The 19,529-nt window shown below is 35.5% G+C and overlaps 1 protein-coding gene across 5 annotated transcripts in view; it reads left to right on the top strand.

Annotated features, from left to right (window-relative positions):
- Window positions 1–19,529, top strand: part of PPP2R3A (protein phosphatase 2 regulatory subunit B''alpha) — a 270,561-nt gene that overhangs the window by 57,165 nt on the left and 193,867 nt on the right. For 3 of the 5 annotated variants that reach the window (XM_057498095.1, XM_036877361.2, XM_036877360.2), the window contains exon 2: window positions 11,070–13,491. The exons of 1 other annotated variant lie outside the window; for it this stretch is intronic. In XM_057498095.1, coding sequence (XP_057354078.1) covers window positions 11,500–13,491 — 1,992 coding nt within the window. In that variant the 5' untranslated portion in view covers window positions 11,070–11,499. Of the gene's footprint in view, window positions 1–7,453; window positions 7,566–11,069; window positions 13,492–19,529 lie in introns of all 5 variants that reach the window. One more of the 5 variants, XM_057498092.1, reaches the window with a different exon arrangement.

Genomic DNA, 19,529 nt, shown 5'->3' with positions numbered 1-19,529 from the left:
GAGATACAATATCACACCAGTCAGGATGACCAACATTGAAAAGACTAGGGACAACAAATGCTGGCGAGGATGCAGACAAAGGGGAACCCTCCTACACTGCTGGTGGAAATGTAAATTAGTTCAACCATTGTGGAAAGCAGTATGGAGGTTCCTCAAAAAACTCAAAATAGAAATACCATTTGACCCAGGAATTCCACTCCTAGGAATTTACCCTAAGAATGCAGGAGCCCAGTTTGAAAAAGACATATGCACCCCTATGTTTATCACAGCACTATTTACAGTAGCCAAGAAATGGAAGCAACCTAAGTGTCCATCTGTAGATGAATGGATAAAGAAGAAGTGGTACATATACACAATGGAATACTATTCAGCCGTAAGAAGAAAACAAATCCTACCATTTGCAACAACATAGATGGAGCTGGAGGATATTATGCTCAGTGAAATAAGCCAGGTGGAGAAAGACAAGTACCAAATGATTTCCCTTATTTGTGAAGTAGAAAAACGAAGCAAAACTGAAGGAACAAAACAGCAACAGACTCACAGACTCCAAGAAGGGACTAGCGGTTGCCAAGGGGGAGGGTTGGGTGTGGGCAGGTGGGGAGGGAGGGAGAAGGGGATTGAGGGGTATTATGATTGGCACACATGCTGTGGGGGTGATCATGGAGAAGACAGTGTAGCACAGAGAGGGCAAATAGTGACTCTGTGGCATGTTACTATACTGTTGGGCAGTGACTGCAATGGGGTATGGGGGGACACAATAACATGGGTGAATGTTGTAACCTCATTGTTTTTTCATGTGAAACCTTCATAAGAGTGTATATCAATAATACCTTAACAAAAAATAAAAAATAAGTGCACTGTGTTTTACAGCTTCTGTTAGGAAATTATACATTTATAAAATTTATAAAGATATATTTAGCATAGAACCCACCAAACAGACTTGTGGGAACTTACCCTAGAAAAATGAAAACTATGTTGTGTGAAAACCTACACTATAATACTCACAGTAGCTTTATTTGTAATAGCCAAAAACTGGGAACAACGTAAATATCCTTTAACAGCTGAATAAATCAACTGTGTTATATCCATAAGTAGTATACTACTCAGCAATAAAAATGAAGTACTAATACATGCATTAAATGACTCTTAAAATCATTGTGAGAGAAGCCACTCTAGAAAGATTTCATACTCTTTCATTTCATATATAAAAAAATTCTTAAAATGAAAGAATATGTCACTGATTATCAAGGGTTAGGATTGGGGCAACTGCATGACTATAAAGGGGTAGTAGGAGAACTCTTTTTGAAAGAGGCAGGAATAATGGGACAGTTCTGTATTCTGATTGTGGTTGTAATTACTGTAGAAAGAAAGGAAGGAGTGTATGTAAAACTGGCGAAATTAGAATAAGGTCTATAATTTAGTTAATTCTAACTGTCAATTCCTGGTTTTGGTCATTGTACTGTGATTCTATATGATGCATCATTGGAGGAAACTGGGAGAAAGGTAAATGGGAATTGTATACTATTTTTGTAACTTCAGTATCAATCTAAAATAGTTTAAAAATTAAAATCATTTTTAATTAAATAAATTAAAATTCATTTCTTCAGTACATCAGACATATCTATAGTGCTCATTAGCCCCACGTGGCTAATGGCAGCCTTATCAGATAGTACAGATACGGAATGTTTCTGTCACACACATAGTTTTATTGGACAGTACTGGTCTAAAAGCATGTCTGACTTTGGCCAGTCAGTGTTCTCTCTTTTTTGACTATTTCAAATTCCAGTATCACATGAATACTTTCTTGTATTTTCTGTCATGTTATGTTGCCAGCCAGTTTTGGTTATATTTGTCTAGAGAACTACTACTTTTTAATTTCTCAAATTTGAAAAAATAAAAGTCTTTATGTCAATTTAGAAATTTATTTGCCATGATGTTTGTTTTTTTACCCTCTGAATTCTTATATTTATTTATTTATATTTTTATTGAAGTATAGTTGATATAAAATACTAATTTCTGGTGTACAACATAGTGATTCAGCAATTATATACATTACAAAATGCTCACCACAATAAGTATAGTTACCATACAAAGTTACTACAATATCATAGACTGTTCCCTATTCTGTACTTTTCATCCAGATGACTTATTTATATTTAATTGAATGTTTGCACCTCTTTATCTCCTTTACCTTTTTCACCCATTCCCCCCAGGCCCTTCTCCTATATATAGCAACCACCAGTCTGTTACCTGTGTATAAGTCTGTTTCTATTTTGTATGTTCATTTGTTTTATTGTTTTAGATTCCACATATAAGTGAAGTCATATGGTATTTGCCATATTTCACTTAGCATAATAAATTCTAGGTCCACCCATATTGTTATAAATGACAAGATTTTGTTCTTTTTTATGGCTAAGTAATATTCCATTGTATATATATATATATACCATATTTTCTTTATCCATTAGTCTGTCAATGAACACTTAGGTTGCTTCCATATCATGGCTATTGTAAATAATGCAGCAGTAAACATAGGCGTGCATGTATCTTTTTGAATTAGTGTTTTTGTTATTCTCAGGTTAAGTACCCAGAAGATATACATATGACCATGTATGTCTATTCAGATAATCTGCCCAGTTTGAAATTTCTATTCAGATCATCTGCTCAGTTTTTAATCAGACTATGGTTTTTTTGGTGTTGAGCTATATGAGTTCTTTACATATTTTGGATATTAACCCCTTCTCATATATCATTTGTAAATACATTCAATAGGTTGCATTTTTTTGTTGATGATTTTTTTTGCTGTACAGAAGCTTTTTAGGTAGATGTAGCCCCACCTGTTTATTTTTGCTTTTATTTCTTTTGCCTGGGGAGACATACCTGAAAAAAATTAGCGATGTTGGTATTCAAGAGTTTATGGCCTATTTCTTGCCCCAGCAGTTTTATGGTTCAGGTCTTACAGTTAGGTCTTTAATCCATTTCAAATTTATTTTTGTGTATGGTATGACAGTGATTCAGTTTCATTCTCTTGCATGTAGCTGTCCAGTTTTCCCAATACCATTTATTGAAGAGATTGTCTTTTCCCCGTTGTATATACTTAATCTCCTTTGTTGTATATTAATTGACAGTATAAGTGTGTTTATCTCTGGGCGCTCTCTTCTATTCCATTGATTGATGTGTCTGTTTTTGTGCCAATCCCATACTGTTTTCATTATTGTAGCTTTGAAGAATAGTTTGAAATCAGGGAGCATGATACTCCCAACTTTGTTCTTTTTTCTCAAGATAGTTGGGTTATTTGAGGTCTTTTGTGAACCCATACAAATTTTAGGATTATTAGTTATAATTCTGCGAAAAGTGCCACTGGTATTTTGACAGGGATTGCATTGAATCCCTAAATTGCTTTGGGTAGTGTGGCCACTATAACAATATTAATTCTTGCTATCCATGATCATGGAATATCTTTCCATTTATTTGTGTTGTCTTCAGTGTCTTTTACCAATGTCTTATAGTTTTCACTTCTTTTCAGAGTACAAGTCTTTCCTCCTTGGTTAGATATATTCCTAGGTACTTTATTCTTCTTGATGCAATTGTAAATAGGATTGTTTTCTTAATTCCTCTCTTTGATAGTTCAGCATTAGTGAACACAAATGCAGAGTATATTAATTTTGATGAACTTTGTATCCTGCAGCTTTACTGAATTCATTTATTAGTTCTAAGAAGTTTTTTTATGGAGTCTTTAGGATTTTCTATATATAGTACATGTCATCTGCAAATAGTGACAGTACCCTTTCAGATTCAAATACTTCCATACCCTTTCAGATTCCTTTTATTTTTCTTTACTATGGCTATTACTTTTAGTACTTTGTTGAGTAAAAGTGGGGAGAGTAGACATCCTTGTCTTGTTCCAGACCTTAAAGGAAAACCTTTCAGCTTTTCACCATTAAGTATGAAGTTAGCTGTGAATTTGTCTTATATGGCCTTCATTATGTTGAGGTGTTTCTTTTGTATCCATTTGGATGAGAGCTTTTATCATGAATAGATGCTGAATTTTTTCAAATGCTTTTTCTGCATCTATTGAGATGAATCATTTGTAACCTTCCTTTTGTTAATATGGTATATCATATTGATCTGGGGAGATTGAACCATCCTTGCATCCCTGGAATAAATTCCACTTGGTTGTAGGGAATTATCCTTTTAATATTTTTCTTTTTAATTTGGTTTCCTAATATTTGTTGAGGATTTTTGCATTTATGTTCATCAGAGATATTGGTATGTAATTTCCTTGATTTGTAGTGCCTTTATCTAGTTTTGGCATCAGGGTAATGCATAGAATGAATTTGGAAGCAATCTCCTCTTCTATTTTTTGGAACAGTTTGAGAAGGAAAGATGTCATCTCTTCTTTAAATGTTTTGTAGAATTCATCTGTGAAGCCATCTGGTAATGGAATTTTGTTTTGGGGGAGCTTTTTTTATTAATTCAATTTTGTTACTAGTTACCAGTCCATATTTTCTATTTCTTCCTGGTTCATTGTTGAAAAATTGCATCTTTCTAAGAATGTATCCATTTCTTCTAGGCTGTCCCATGTGTTGGCATATGATTATCCATAATAATCATTCATAATCCTTTGTATTTCTGTGGTGTCAGTTGTAACTTTTTTCATTTCTGATTTTATTTATTTGAGTTATCTTTTATTTTTTTGGGTGGGTCTGGCTAAAGATTTATCAGTTTTGTTTATCTTTTCAAAGAATCAATTCTTAGATTCATTGATCTTTTGTGGTGTTGTTTTAGTCTCTGTTCCATTTATTTTTGTTCTGATCTTTTTTATTTCCTTCCTTCTAATCTGGGGCTTTGTTCTTCTTTTTCTAGCTCCTTCAGGTATAAAGTGTGATTACTTCTTTGAGATTTTTCTTGTTTCTTTAGGTAAGCCTGCACTGTTATAAAGTTCCTTCTTAAAACTGCTTTTGCTGTGTCCCATAGCTTTTGACCTATGTGTTTGTATTTTCATTATTCTCCATGTATTTTTTTATTTCCTCTTTGATTTCTTCACTGACCCATTGGTTGTTTAGCCTTCACATATTGGTACTTCTTCCAGTTTTTTTATTGTAATTGATTTCCGGTTTCATACCATTGTGACTGAACAAGATGTTTGATATTATTTTAATCTTCTTATTCTTAAATTTATTAAGACTTGTTTTGTGGCATAATGTGGTCTGTCCTGGAGAATGTTCTATGTGTACTTGAAAAGAATGTGTATTTTCCTGTTTTGGGATGGAATGCTCTATAGATAATCTGTTGAGTCCATTGGTCTAATGTGTCATTCAAAGCCAGTATTTCCTTATTGATTTTCTATCTGAATGATGTATCTATTTTTGTAAATGGGGTGTTAAAGTCCCCTACTATTACAGTGTTACTGTCAATTTCTCACTTTGTATATATGTTAATATTTCCTTTATATTTTAGGTGTGCACAGATACTTATAATTGTATCTTTTTGTTAGATTGATCCCTTTATCATTATATAATGCCCTTCTTTGTCTCTTGTTACAGCCTTTGTTTTCAAGTCTGTTTTGTCTGGTATAATTATTGCTACCTAAGCTTTTTTTTTTTTTCACTTACATTTTCATGAACTATCTTTTTGCATCCCTTTACTTTAAGTCTCTTTGTGTCTTTGTGTCTGAAATGAATTTCCTTAGGGAGCAGGTAGAGTTTTTTTATCCATTCAGTCAACCTATGTGTTTTGATAGGAGCATTTAAGACATTTACATTTAGAGTAATTATTGATGGGTATACACTTACTGCCATTTGTTCATTGTTTTCTGGTTGTTTTTATAGCTCTCTTCCCTGTCAGTGTTGACTTTCTTTACTGTTATACTTGGTTCCTTTATTTTTTTGGTATATATATATATATATATGGAGTCTTTAGGGTTTTCTATATATAGTACGTGTCATCTGCAAATAGTGACAGTACCCTTTCAGATTCAAATGCTTCCATACCCTTTCAGGTTCCTTTTATTTTTTCTTTACTATGGCTATTACTTTTAGTACTTTGTTGAGTAAAAGTGGGGAGAGTAGACAATCTTGTCTTGTTCCAGACCTTAGAGGAAAACCTTTCAGCTTTTTACCAGTAAGTATGAAGTTAGCTGTGAATTTGTCATATATGGCCTTTATTATATATATATAAGATATAGTATAATATAATATATATAATAAAATATATATATATATATATATATACATACATATAAGGGCTTGGGTTTGTGGTTACCATGAGGTTCATATATGACATACTCAGCAGTCACCCAAGTTCAAACGCATTCTAATAGCACTACGTTTTTACTGCCTCTTCTCCATGTTTTATGTATATGATATCACATACTATATCTTTTATTCTATGGTTCCCTTAGATATAATTTTTAGATATAATTGACTTTATTTCTTTTGTCTTTTAACCTTCATAGTAGCCTTTAATTGTAGATTGGTCTACTACCTTTACTTATGTTTGCCTTTCTCAGTGAAATTTTCTCATCTTACAATATTCCTACTTTTAGTTATGGTGTTTTCTTTCCTGCTTGAAGAAGTCCCTGTAAAGCTGGTTTAGTGGTGGTGAACTCCGTAACTTCTGTTTGTCTGGCAAACTCTTTATCTCTTCTTCAATTCTGAATGATAACCTTGCCAGGTAGAATGTTCTTGATTGCGGTTTTTCCTTTTCAACATATCATGCCACTCCTTTCTGGTTTGTAAAGTTTCTGCTGAAAAATCAGCCAAGAGCCTTATGCTGTTTCCCTTGTATATAACTCTTTGCTTTTCTCTTGCTGCTTTTAAGATTCTCTCTTTATATCTTCAGTCTTTGACATTTTAATCATTATGTGTCTTATAGTGGGCTTCCTTGAGTTCATTTTGTTTGGGGCTCTCTGTGCTTCCTGGACCTGTATGTCTGTTTCCTTCCCCACATTAGGGAAGTTTTCAGCTATTCTTTAAATTAGTTTTTCATGACTTCCTCTCTCACTTCTCCTTCTGGGACTAAAACATGAATGTTAGTACATGTGGTGTTGTCCTCAAGGTCCCTTAACCTATCCTCAGTTTTTAAAATTCTTTTACTTTCTGCTGTTCAGCTTGAGTGCTTTACAGTTCCTTGCCTTCCAGATCAGTAATCTGTTCTTCTGCATCCTCTAATCTGCTGTTGATTCCCTCTAGTGTATTTTTCATTTCAGTTTTACATTCTTCAACTCTGATTAGTTCTTTTTATGTTTTCTCTTTGTTGAAGTTCTCTCTGAGTTCATTCACTTCTCTCATTCCAGTGTGTATTTGTATAACCATTACTTTGAGCTCTTTATCAGGTAGATTGTTAAACTTCATTTCATTTAGTCCTTCTGAAGTTTCATCTTGTTCTTTCATTTTGACTATGATCTTTTGTCTCATTTTGTTTGACTTTCTGTGTTTGTTTATCTGATTAGGTGAAACAGCTACCTCTCCCAGTCTTAAAGGAATGTGGCCTCATGCAGGAACATCCCCTGGGTAGACAGTGTGTGCCTGGCAGTATTGATGAGCTGGCTAGAGCCCAAGCAGGTATGGTTTGGGGGGTTCTGGGGCCCTCTGTGCAGGGAGCACCATGGGGAGACAAGTGGAGGCCAAGCGGCCTTAGGCTGGGGGTGTCCTGGTGTGTACCGTGCAGGAGGTGCCCTGGTAGGGTAGCTGGAAACTGAGCAGGCATGGCCTGGGATTGTCCCAGTGGGTGCCATACTGGTGCCACCTTGGTGCAACTACCAGGCTTGGGCAGGCACATCCATACTTGGGCCAGGTGGCTGCCTTCAGATGACATCTAGAGCTGCTATGGGTTTGGTCCCAGGGCTCACTGATTTGGCAGGTAGTCTGTTGTACCCAGACTCTGTTTTCTTCCATGCTGTCATGGTGAAGAGTGAACCTAAACAATGGCACTTAGAATCACCTCCAATCCCAGAAGAAGATCCAGCAGTTCTCCCACCATTTGGTGGGAGTCCTAGTGTTAGTGAATGGGCTTCCTTCATTTATAATCTAGTTGCCCTTTAAACTGCATTGTTTTATTTTCTGTGCTCTGTGGCAGGCAAATCTGCATGCAGGTTCCTCAGTGATATCCCATCTATGGCAGGTTACTGTTGTCAGGGCATGACTCCCATCATTACCATGTCACTGTCTCTCCTGCTGTTCTCTATGTGGTATCTCTGTTCTTTGTTGTACAGAATCTGCTCACTCATCCCTCAGTTCTTCCTCAGGAGGAATTTCTCTAAATATAGGTGTAGATTCACTGTGTATGTGGGAATAGGTGAATTCAGGCTCTTTCTATGATGCCATCCTGGACCCAATTCTTGATACATGTTTTAATAGGTGTCTCAACATTCATGTATTTGCCTCTGGACTAGTTTTATCACCTGTGTTATCACCTGTATCACCTGTATTAGGATATAGCCCTAATATTCCTCATATAGTTATCTTAATATACTTCCTTGACAGTATCCTTTGTGTTTTTCCTCCCTTTTATCGTTACCCAAATGCTGTTTCAAAATTTTGCAAAATTTCTGAAAAGGCACATAATTTTTCATGTTTGGTACTTTTTTTTTCCCCTGTCTTCTAATATGCATCTTTTGAAAAGGTGTTTCCTTCCATCTCATGTTCTAATGTTTTGTCGCATAAACTGACACCTCTTTTGTCTCTTTGCATTTTCACTTAAGAAATACTGGGCAGTTCCTTTATTATGGAACTGCTTTCTGCTTCAGCCTCATCCATCCTGCATGATACCTAGTTTTATAGTTTTATATTAACCATCATCTGAGATATGAAGGTAGGGAAGTGGAGGATGAGGCAAGAGCTCAAGATCCATCCACATAACAACGAAGCTAAGACACTAAAGGACAGGAAGAATGAGGGTGACCCACCTGAAGAAAACCACAAAGAATGAAATAGAGGAATATTGGAATTAAGATACATATCTTCCTGGGCAGAAAGTCTGAGTATTATAAGGATGTCAGTGTTCCTTCAAAATAATTCATAAGTTTATTATAATTGTCATCAAATTCCAGTAGGACTTTTTTTTTTTATTTACAACTCAAAAACTCATATGGAAGACCTCAAAGAGTATTTGAAGATTAAAAAAGAAACATAATTAGGAATATGGAGGACAAATCCAGGTAATAAAACTTAATAAGACTATAGTAATTATAACAGTGTAGGACTGGCATAAAAACAAAGTAATCGTTGGATCCAAAGACCCAGGAAATTTATCTAACAAGTATAAAGTTCAGCAAGAGATAGGATTCCTCATGAATTAATTTTATTAATTGTATCTGAATTTACTAAGTCTCTAATATCTAAATGAACAAAGGATATGAATAATTTACCAAATAAATATAACAAATAGCAAAATAAAAGTTTTCTTGGATTGAAGAAATAAAAATGAGAGCAATATATTTCTGTTTCTCATTAAGTGAGTAAAGACTTTTATTGTTAAAACACCATTGCTATTGATGGTGTAGTGAAACTGATACTCTTCTTCATTTCTGTCATCATCTCCATCCTGTCATTGCCTTACTGCCTCATTCTTGATGCAGTAGTAGTGTACATTCTATCCTGTAGCAAGTCATGTTGGCGCTACCTTTGAAATATATACAGCATCTAACATCTGTTGTTACTATCCTTGTCCAGGACTCCCAGCCTTCTTTCTGATTTATTGCAAGACCCCCTAATTTGTTTCCCTGCTTCTTATCTTGTTCTTCTGTAGTTCCCTCTGAACATAGCAGCCAAAATGCCAGTTTAAAATGGAAGTCAAATCATACCATTCCTCTGCTCGGAAGCCATTAGTTGTTTTCCAGCTCAGAGAAAAGCCAACTTAATCATGATAGCCACAGAGCCTGCATTATTTAGTCTTACGCCTTTCCTTTCTTACCTCAACCTCTGTACTGCCCCCTTGCTTTCTCTGCTCAGCCACCTTAGCCTCCTTGTCATTCTTACAGTAAATCAAGCATGCTCCCACCTCAGGGCACTTACGGTTACTCTGCTGAGATGACATAGCCCAAAATACCCCCTCCGCCTGCTCCCACTCTTCTGTCAGGTCTCTGTTCAGACGTCAGTGAGGTCTTCTCTGACTACCCTTTGTAACACAGAACCTCCCATCCTTTCTAAACCCTTGCCCTGCTTCATTTTTCTCCATAGCACATATTATCATCCAAGTTATATATTTACTTACATTTTGGGTTTTTTTCCAACTAGACCCTAAGGTCTATAAGGACAGGGACTTTTTAAATTCAGTGCCATATCCTTAGCACTTAGCAAGTTCTTGGCACACAGTAAACCTTAATCTTTATTAATTGAGTCTTTTTGGAAAGCAACTATAACCTTTTTTAAAATGCTGCTTAAAAAGCCATTTTTTTTTAATAAGGGAAGGATTAATTAAATTCTATCCACTTGACAGAATGATATCTGCATGGAAGGGTCTGAGAGGATGGGATCAAGAGCAGTAGTGAAGGGGTTGTTTTTTTTTTCTCTCTTAGATAGTAAGAAAAGAGAAGATGTTAGGAGAATATTTCCACATATAGAAGAAGTTGCATGATCAAGAACAAGTACTACTTATTGGCAGTCTTTAAGAAGACTAGGTTGATGAATGAAAAAGTTAGTGCAGAGCAGTAGCAGAAAATGTTATGGGTGGATGGGAACAAATGTTGAAAGTCTTGAAAGTGAGAGGAGGTAGGTCTGCCATGACACACCATAGAGATCAGTACTGGGAATTCTTGAACAGTGAGGGATGAGAAGGCTGTCTAAATCTAAGCTTCTTAGTGTCATGTAAGGTGGCAAGGAGGGTGAGATAAGAAATGCGAACTGGGAGTCAGTTTTAACAAGACAGAGTTGAGCTAATACTACTATAGGTGTAAAGACTGTAGGGTGTGATAAAATAGAGTTATGAATCAAAGATAAGCAAGCAATGATGTGGTATAGAATAAGGCTTCATGATTAACTGCGTATGGGATGCAAAGGAGAAGGAAATAAAAGGTTCAGTATTAAGAAATCATATTTCCTTTTAATGATTTTCTCTTTTCATTATAGGTTTCTCTGTCATTCACAGAAAAAATGGATCATTTAAACATTTGGAAGACTCAGTTATCACAATACTTCTACACTACCAACTAAGACTTAGGACAGTAAATTTATGACAATTTCTGCATCATAGAACTGCTGAAGAACTAAAAGAATATTCTTTTATCAAAATAATCCTATGCTATCATGATATTACTAAATAAAACTAAAAGCACAATTATTAAATTATAAGACTTGCTAACACAAGCAAACATGTGCAATAGCTACTGTATCTTGACAGTTACCAAACCTCAAATTTAGATGGTTTCCCTTTGTGGGGAAGGTCATTATATTTGCAAGAAACCACTGAACATTGTCATCAAATGAGTATCATTTAGGAGAATTTACTTGAAACTAGTTCTAGAAAATCTAAGCCTCACCACTGAGTGGATTTGATATTATGGCAGCAACTTACAGACTCGTGGTTAGTACTGTGAACCACTACAGCAGTGTGGTGATAGACCGGCGTTTTGAACAAGCTATACATTATTGCACTGGAACCTGTCACACCTTCACACATGGAGTTGACTGCATTGTGGTACATCATAGTGTTTGTGCAGACCTCTTGCACATTCCTGTGTCTCAGTTCAAAGGTGTGGATCTGGACTCTATGTTTCTGTCCCATGAAAATGCATTTTCCTCAGCTGAAGGTGACTATCCCCAGCAAGCCCTCACAGGCATTCCCAGGGTCAAGAAAGGATGTACATTTCAGAACACATGTAACTTAAAGGACATTGCAGGAGAAGCAATCAGTTTTGCCAGTGGGAAAATAAAAGAATTTTCCCTTGAAAAACTCAAAAATTCTAACCATGCAGCTTACAAAAAGGGAAGGAAAGTTAAGTCTGACTCATTTAACAGGAGGTCCGTTGATTTTGACTTGCTCTGTGGCCATTATAATGATGGGAACTCCCCATCCTTTGGTTTACTCCGGAGTTCCTCAGTTGAGGAAAAATCTTTGTCCCATAGAAACTCACTTGACACAAACCTGACTTCAGTGCTTCTTCACAACTTCTCTGAAGAAGATCTGGTTACTCAGATTTTGGAAAAACATAAAATAGATAATTTTTCTTCAGGAACAGACATAAAGATGTGCTTGGACATCTTGCTGAAATGCTCTGAGGATTTGAAAAAATGCACAGATATCATAAAACAGTGCATAAAGAAAAAGTCAGGAAGTAGCCTCAATGAAGGAAATGGCAATGATGCAATTTCTAACTCTGAAACTGTCTATATGAATGTAATGACAAGGGTAGCATCCTATCTGAAAAAGCTACCGTTTGAATTCATGCAGTCTGGGAGTAATGAGGCTATTGATTTAACAGAACTGGTCAGCAGTATGCCTAGTTTACAACTAACTCCCTTCTCCCCAATATTTGGCACTGAGCAGCCCCCTAAATATGAAGATGTTGTCCAGCTCTCAGCCCCTGACTCTGGACAGTTTCAGACTATGGAATTGCAAGATGACAAGCACAGTTCTACGAAAACAGACACTGTAAAATCCATTCCAAACAACTCTACAAATTCCTTATATAACTTAGAGATAAACGATCCCAGAACTCCAAAAGATGTCCAGGTTCAATCACAGTCATTAATCATGAACCCTTTAGAAAATGTTTCTTCTGGGGACCTAATGGAAGCCCTTTATATTGAAGAAGAGTCAGATGGAAAGAAAGCATTAGATAAAGGACAAAGGATAGAGAATGGACCCAGTCCAGAGTTGCTAAAGACAAATGAAGGTAGAGCAGACTTTGCAGATAATGGTATTCATCTTACAAAATGTTCTGCCTCAATGCAAAATGAAATTGGCAAGATATTTGAGAAGACAGTTGTTAACCTACCTGAGGAAGATTTTAAATCAAAAGTTCCTAAAGTTGAAGAGGGAAACCACAGAAATTTTATGAATCCTAACAGTCAGGAAGAGATTGATAAATTGTTAATGGATTTGGAATCTTTCTCACAGAAAATGGAGACCTCTCTAAGAGAGCCACTTGCCAAAGGTAAAAGCTGTAACTCTCTAAATAGTCATAGTCAGTTGACTAGCGAGCTCCCTGTGGCTCTAGAGCCAAAATCTAAAGTCTCTTCCCCTACGGAAAAAGTCTCACCTTCCAGTCTAACAAGGATTATTGAAACCAATGGACACAAAATAGAGGAAGAGGATCGAGCTCTCTTACTGCGAATTCTAGAAAGCATTGAAGACTTTGCACAAGAACTAGTTGAATGCAAATCAGGCAGAGGGAGCCTATCACAAGAAAAGGAAATGATGCAAATTCTACAGGAAACCTTGACAACTTCCTCCCAGGCCAATGTATCAGGCTGTAGAAGTCCTGTTGGTGATAAAGGCAAAGATACTACTTCAGCAGTTTTGATTCAGCAGACCCCAGAGGTGATCAAGGTAAGACCCAGTAATCCTGAGTCCTGAGAAGTCTCCAAAGAAATCTTTTAATGTTTGCAAAATTTATAACCAAAAAGTGTTTTTGTTAGCCATTTTATGTTCTACCAAAGCTCCTGCCTTACACTAGACATGGTATAACTCAATTCAGTGAAAAAAAACACAAACTTAAGAAGCAAAGGCTTTAGAGTCAAGCCAGGCTAGTTTCAACTGTTCTCCCACACCCTTCATCTTCTTCTTAGCTCTGTGACGAAAGGGAAGTTACTTAGCTTTAATATCCTCATCTATATAATGGAAATAATAAGGATCAAGATAACTGATATGAAGCACAAGCAACGTGCTTACACAAAGTAGCATTTAATATTGGTCTTCATTCTCCCCATTCAACCAGTAGACCAATCATTAATGCATGCCTCTGTAGACTGTTAAGGTGCAGTGTGGGGTACAAGAGAAGAGAAGACATCATCCTTAAAGAACTTAACATCTAGTTGGAGAAACAAAACTAACATACTGGAAATAGTACCTGAACATGTACGTACTTCTCTGAAACTATTATTAGTGTAATAGGTCTTCAAAGAAGTTAAAAATTATAGTATATAAGATTTGTTTTTTCATGCATGTGAGAATAAATTTCAATCTAGAGTCATAGGACAAAAGTATTTTCAAACGCTTTGAATCTGCCCTGCTACTGATAACAATGCTATCTGTCCATTTGTATGTATGTGTGTATGTCTTAGTGCAACAGGATTATTTCTTGTTCATTTTACATGTCCAGCATGGTTTGACAAGAGGTTCAGCTCCACGTCACTCAGGGACCCAGACCAATGGCCACTCCCATGTTCCTACAACTACTCCATTGTCCTTTCTGGAATATGTGGCTTATGAGTTCACTGAGGAAAGGGCAGAATGGGATGTTGCTTTTAACTGCCTAGTCCTGCATGTGATATACTTCCCTTCTGTCCATAGTCCAGTGACTCCAGCCTAAAGACCAAGAAATACAGGGAAGTACATAGTATATTTGGTGAGCACTATTTCCAGCACATGAATGCATACATGTCATTAATATTTAACACATATGAATTCTGACATAAAGCCAAATGAGCAAAGCAAGTTGTAAAATATGAATTAGAGATATGTACATTTGTTCAAAAGTATGAAGAACTACATGGATACACCAAATACAGGAAAAGTTTTCTGACTCCTGATCTAAATATTATTTCATGGTAGATTAGCAAAACAGATTTTTTATAAGGTTCAGTATGAAATTTTGTTAAAGGCATTGGACATCTTAGAAACATCGTTAAATATCAATAGCTGTGAAAAAATATAAATATATAAATATCAAAACTACCAATAGTTGATGACAGTGTACAAATAGAAAAATAAATAAGCCCAGAGTTAAAATTCTTCATCATAAATTCTGATCATGGGTTCCAGTCTACATAGCTTTTCATCCTTTTCCTCCCCAGTCATGACCTATCTCTGACTTTCCTACTTAAAATTTTGCTTCATTTTCATCCTGTGTCTTACACCCTGTTCTTTTTCACTTAAACTTTCTCACTTTGACAAGTTATCTGTATCATTGGCTAGCAAATGAACATCCAATACATGGTTTTTTCACAAAGCCTTTCAGTGACAATGCTATAGATTCTAGAATAGCTGAGGCAAGATAACTGATATGAAGCACAAGCAGATGGGCCTGAAAGTGAGTTGAACAAGAATAAGAGAACAGCTTGTGGAGGAGGGGAAAGAAGGTGTGGCTGAAGTCTTAAACGGTTTCATATTTATGAGTGGATGAATTACTAAGGACATATTTTGTTATGGGAGATAATAAACATTTTTTTAAACAGCAGGAAACTATACTGGTTTGATAATTCATGTAATAAATGATATCTTAATTCTGTGTTTTATTACCACGAGCAGATGGTACTGTAGTCATTTTGGTCTGTTTTTACACTTACGGGACAATAACCTATTAGCTATTATTCACAGGTTCAAATAATAAACCCTAGTCTCCCATGTCCTTCGTTAAAGATCAGGTAAGAGTTCATTTTAATAGAATTGAAAAGGAAATTTGATTATTTCTGTGACATACAGCACTTTAAGATAATAGCTGGCATTATAACTGATAACATTATATCAGTACATACCAGATTTTAAGGAATTTCATACAATTTCTAGAACACATATTAGCAATATGCATCTGTACAAATATAATCTAAGAAGGTTTATCGTCACTTATTTGACAGTGCTTCACATGTAATTTAACACACTAAGTAAATCTACTTAGTTTAACTGTCTCTTTTGCAGAATGAGAGGCAAATCCCTTGAGATTTTTCAAGGATTTTCAGTCACTTTGAGCTTAGAAAGACCCCACGTAGAATTTGATAGGGAAAGTTGTCAAAATGTCAGAAGGTCTGAACATATGACTAAATAGGATCACAAATCATTTTGAAATAATATGTAATTGTCTATTTGAATAGTAACAGTAGAAAAATTTTAACGGCAAGTACAGAAGGTTACATAGTTGTAAACGAAACTTAGCTCTTTTAATATTAAGAAAAATGAGTTTTCTTAAGTAATTGAAGGCCTGGTAAAGACATGTGAAGCATAGTAGTAAATTATTCCGGGAAGACACAAAATCTTTGCTCTCCCGGCATATAACTTATAAGATAAAGATAGACCTTTGTTTACAATTTTCTTATTAAAAGCAGACCAATAATCTAAGAAAACTTTGGGAGAAAACCAAAATCTAATTTTGCACCAGTGTATTTTTATATTAAAACTTTTTGTTTTACTTAAATAAATCCATTCCAATCTTAGCCAGCTTGACCACACTTGAAATTCTTTTCTAAAGATTTATTTCCACAAAGTTTGTACAACTTTTTTATATTCATTCAGATTTTATCCTTTTTTTGTTCTATTCTGGGACAATCATTTTACATTTGGAGAAAATTACTTTCCTATTTCCCTTACCCCATATTTTTCATGGCTTCCCTTATCCAAAAAGCATGTTCTGTTCTCCTTACCCACTTTTCATACACTGTTATATCCTTCCATTCGTATTAATTCAGTAGTTTTACTTATATATATTTATTAGAATTCTTAACCCTTCCACTCCTTAATTCCTAGAGAAAACTAAGAAGTAAGCAATTGTGGACTGGCAAATTTATAAACACATTTCACAATTTCTAGAAGTATTTTCTTCCTCATAAGTTCAGTGTGGCACAAAACATGTTTCCTAATAGACTCAAATATTTTTAGTTCCTCTGTAAAAGGAAGCCAAAAGTGGATAAACTTACATTCAGTAATTAATGTTTCAGTATATTATCTTACTTGTAAATGATCTAGATAAACAATGAACACCCATCATTTAACTTACCTCAGTATAATTTTAAAATTTCGAGTTACCAAAAAGATTTTGGGAACTGTTTTTAAGTAGGTATACCATAAAGCATAATTATTATTGAAAAGTCCATTTATAAACTTTTATCTTTTGACTATTTACTTGTTCTGAAAAATGTTTAGATTACTCATGAAGATTTCATGAACCTTTAACAGCCAGTCATCTTACTATCTTTCTTGCTGACAAATATTTTATCAGAGATAATATGAGTTTAATAAACCTACATAGAAAAAAGTTACATTTTCACATTATACATAATATTGATAGCTCTGATGACATGTCTGTTTTAATTAAACCAACAAACTTAAACTAGCTTTTTTTTAAATTATCCTACATCACATGAAATTGAAAAATATTTGGGTTAGTTTCTGTATTTCTGAGAGTATACTTGATTCATATAAATGCTATTTTCATATTTTTTATTTCATATTTTTAAGCTATTAAATAGAGCTCTTTACAAATTAGTCTTGGCAATACCATCTGGAGATAGAAAAATATCATGCAGCTATAACATGCATACATAGACAGACATAAGCAGAGATCTCACAGCTTTAATTTTACAAAATTTAGCCACGAGACTGGTATGATAATGCAAAACTCACTAGTTTTTAAAAGAACAGTTGGATCCAAATTGTGTTCCTGGTAAAAGGGATAAGTTAAGGTTACCTGCTCAGATGCTTAAACTTGTTACTAATATTTGTTAAAAAGACTTTTAAGATTTTTCATTCACCTAGTTTCCAAATAGACTTTCCTTTTTTTTTTTACCCCCTTCTGTTAAGAATTACCTTGGTTCCTAGAGAAGACAGGGTAGAACCTTTATATCTCAAAGGCACGGAGAAAGAATGCAGTTTTCTCCAAGAAGGACTTTTGTTTCCTAAGGCCATAATTTTTAACAATAACTACAAGCCTTTTGAGATGTGGGTTGGGGTGAGGATGGGATCAGTAAAAAAGATAGGTGGGCTTTTTCTGTTCTTGTAAAGACTCAATGTACAACAGTTGTTTTTAATTCCTCAAAGAATTGCGTTGTAACCTAAATGTCATTAAGGCACTGACCCACACAATCAACTACATAATCTTCAGTTTGCTTCTTTATATCAGGGAGATCTTCAACTAAGATAAAAATCAAAAGATTCCTATATTCTGCATTTGAAGCTGTTCATCTTTGGAATGGTTTTCTTTCCTTCTGAGTACATAGTTTCATTTAACTTAGGGTAGAAGGCCTTAAAAAATGACCTATCAGCTTCTAATTTAGCCATCTTCTAACCATAGAGATACTTTAAAAAAAAAAAAATGCTTTCAGATATCTTGTTAGGTTTCAGCCAGGACAAACAGTAAATATTCCTGGCAGTACTGAGCAATCCCTTGGACACAAGAGGTGTCCCCAAAGAGGGTAAAAAAGATACTACTTTTCCAAGATCTAGAACCACTCCCAAAATAACCAAAAGAAAGGTTTAGACAGTTCCCCTGAAAGCTGGCAACAGTTGGTAGGACCCTAGCCACAAATGGAGTGCAATCCACATTTCTCTCCAGCCATGTTTTGGGGCCCCCAGCCGGACAGGCTGCTTGCATGTGTAAGGACTGACAGACAACCTGAGTGCCCTAGACAGGCCGGAAGCCAAGCCAAGTTCTGAGAAACAAAATAAGCTGATAATAGCTGTCCCTAGTAGAGAAGAGATCAACACCAGTGTCCCAAAGCCAAACTCTTAAGATTCTGTCTTTGGAAAGGAAGGGACAACATGCAATTTTACCTTCCTTTCTCCATCAAGCATTACAGAGATACAGAAAAGGTAACTCTAATAAGAATTCTCACCCTTTCCTGACTTCTGCCAGTTTTTCTAGAATCACATGTGCAGGCTTCACAATAAGTGGGGTTTAAAGCATAGTCTAGTCCTGGTATCTTTCAGAATTTGGAAAAGTTTCCCTTTAATCTTAGTACCTCCTTAGCTGCTTAAGGGAATAACAGGTAGCAGTTTATTGAAGAATCCCTTAGCCTTCCATCATGTGGGGGTGTTTGAGCTGGCATGGAAGGATTTGAGAAAACCTGTGAAGACAGTTTTCTTTTCTAGTACCCAGCTGATTGCAGATGATTTCAGGGCCAGGATTTTGATGTTGGACTCCTATGAGGGTACAACAAGGAGACCCACATGTTTTAGTTTTCTGGCCTTGGAGCTGTTGCCGTTATAAGGCCACTAACTTGGCCAACTCTTGTTTATGATCTTGCAGTCTCTTCAGAATGGAAAGGCAATTCAGAGAGGATTAGTAGAATGAGTAAAGGAGGGTAGAGGGAAGTAGAAGGAGTCACTTAAGTCTTAATAGTCTTTTGTTTTAGGTACCTCTTTTGTCTTTAATTTTTCATTAGCCTTTTGCAGTGAGTATTATTTCAATGATGCTATTTTTTTATTTTGAGCTTTTGAAGTCTACTGTATATCATTTAAAACAGGTATCCCGTTCTGTTTATTTGATTGTGAAACCCTTGCTTTCAAGTGTACTTCTTAAACAAATGATCATCAAGTTGCAATGTTCTCCATCATGACCATTGTAATTCTAGGTTGTCTTTGTAAGATTTTGCCATTTTTGTAAATAGCTACAGCTTCCAGGACTGCAGTTCTCAGACATAAAATAAGCAGGTATGCTG

This window comes from Manis pentadactyla, chromosome 1 (assembly GCF_030020395.1).
Source record: "Manis pentadactyla isolate mManPen7 chromosome 1, mManPen7.hap1, whole genome shotgun sequence".
NCBI classification, from domain to species: domain Eukaryota; kingdom Metazoa; phylum Chordata; class Mammalia; order Pholidota; family Manidae; genus Manis; species Manis pentadactyla.
Note: the sequence above shows the minus strand (reverse complement) of the source record. Positions and strands in the feature narration are given on the sequence as shown.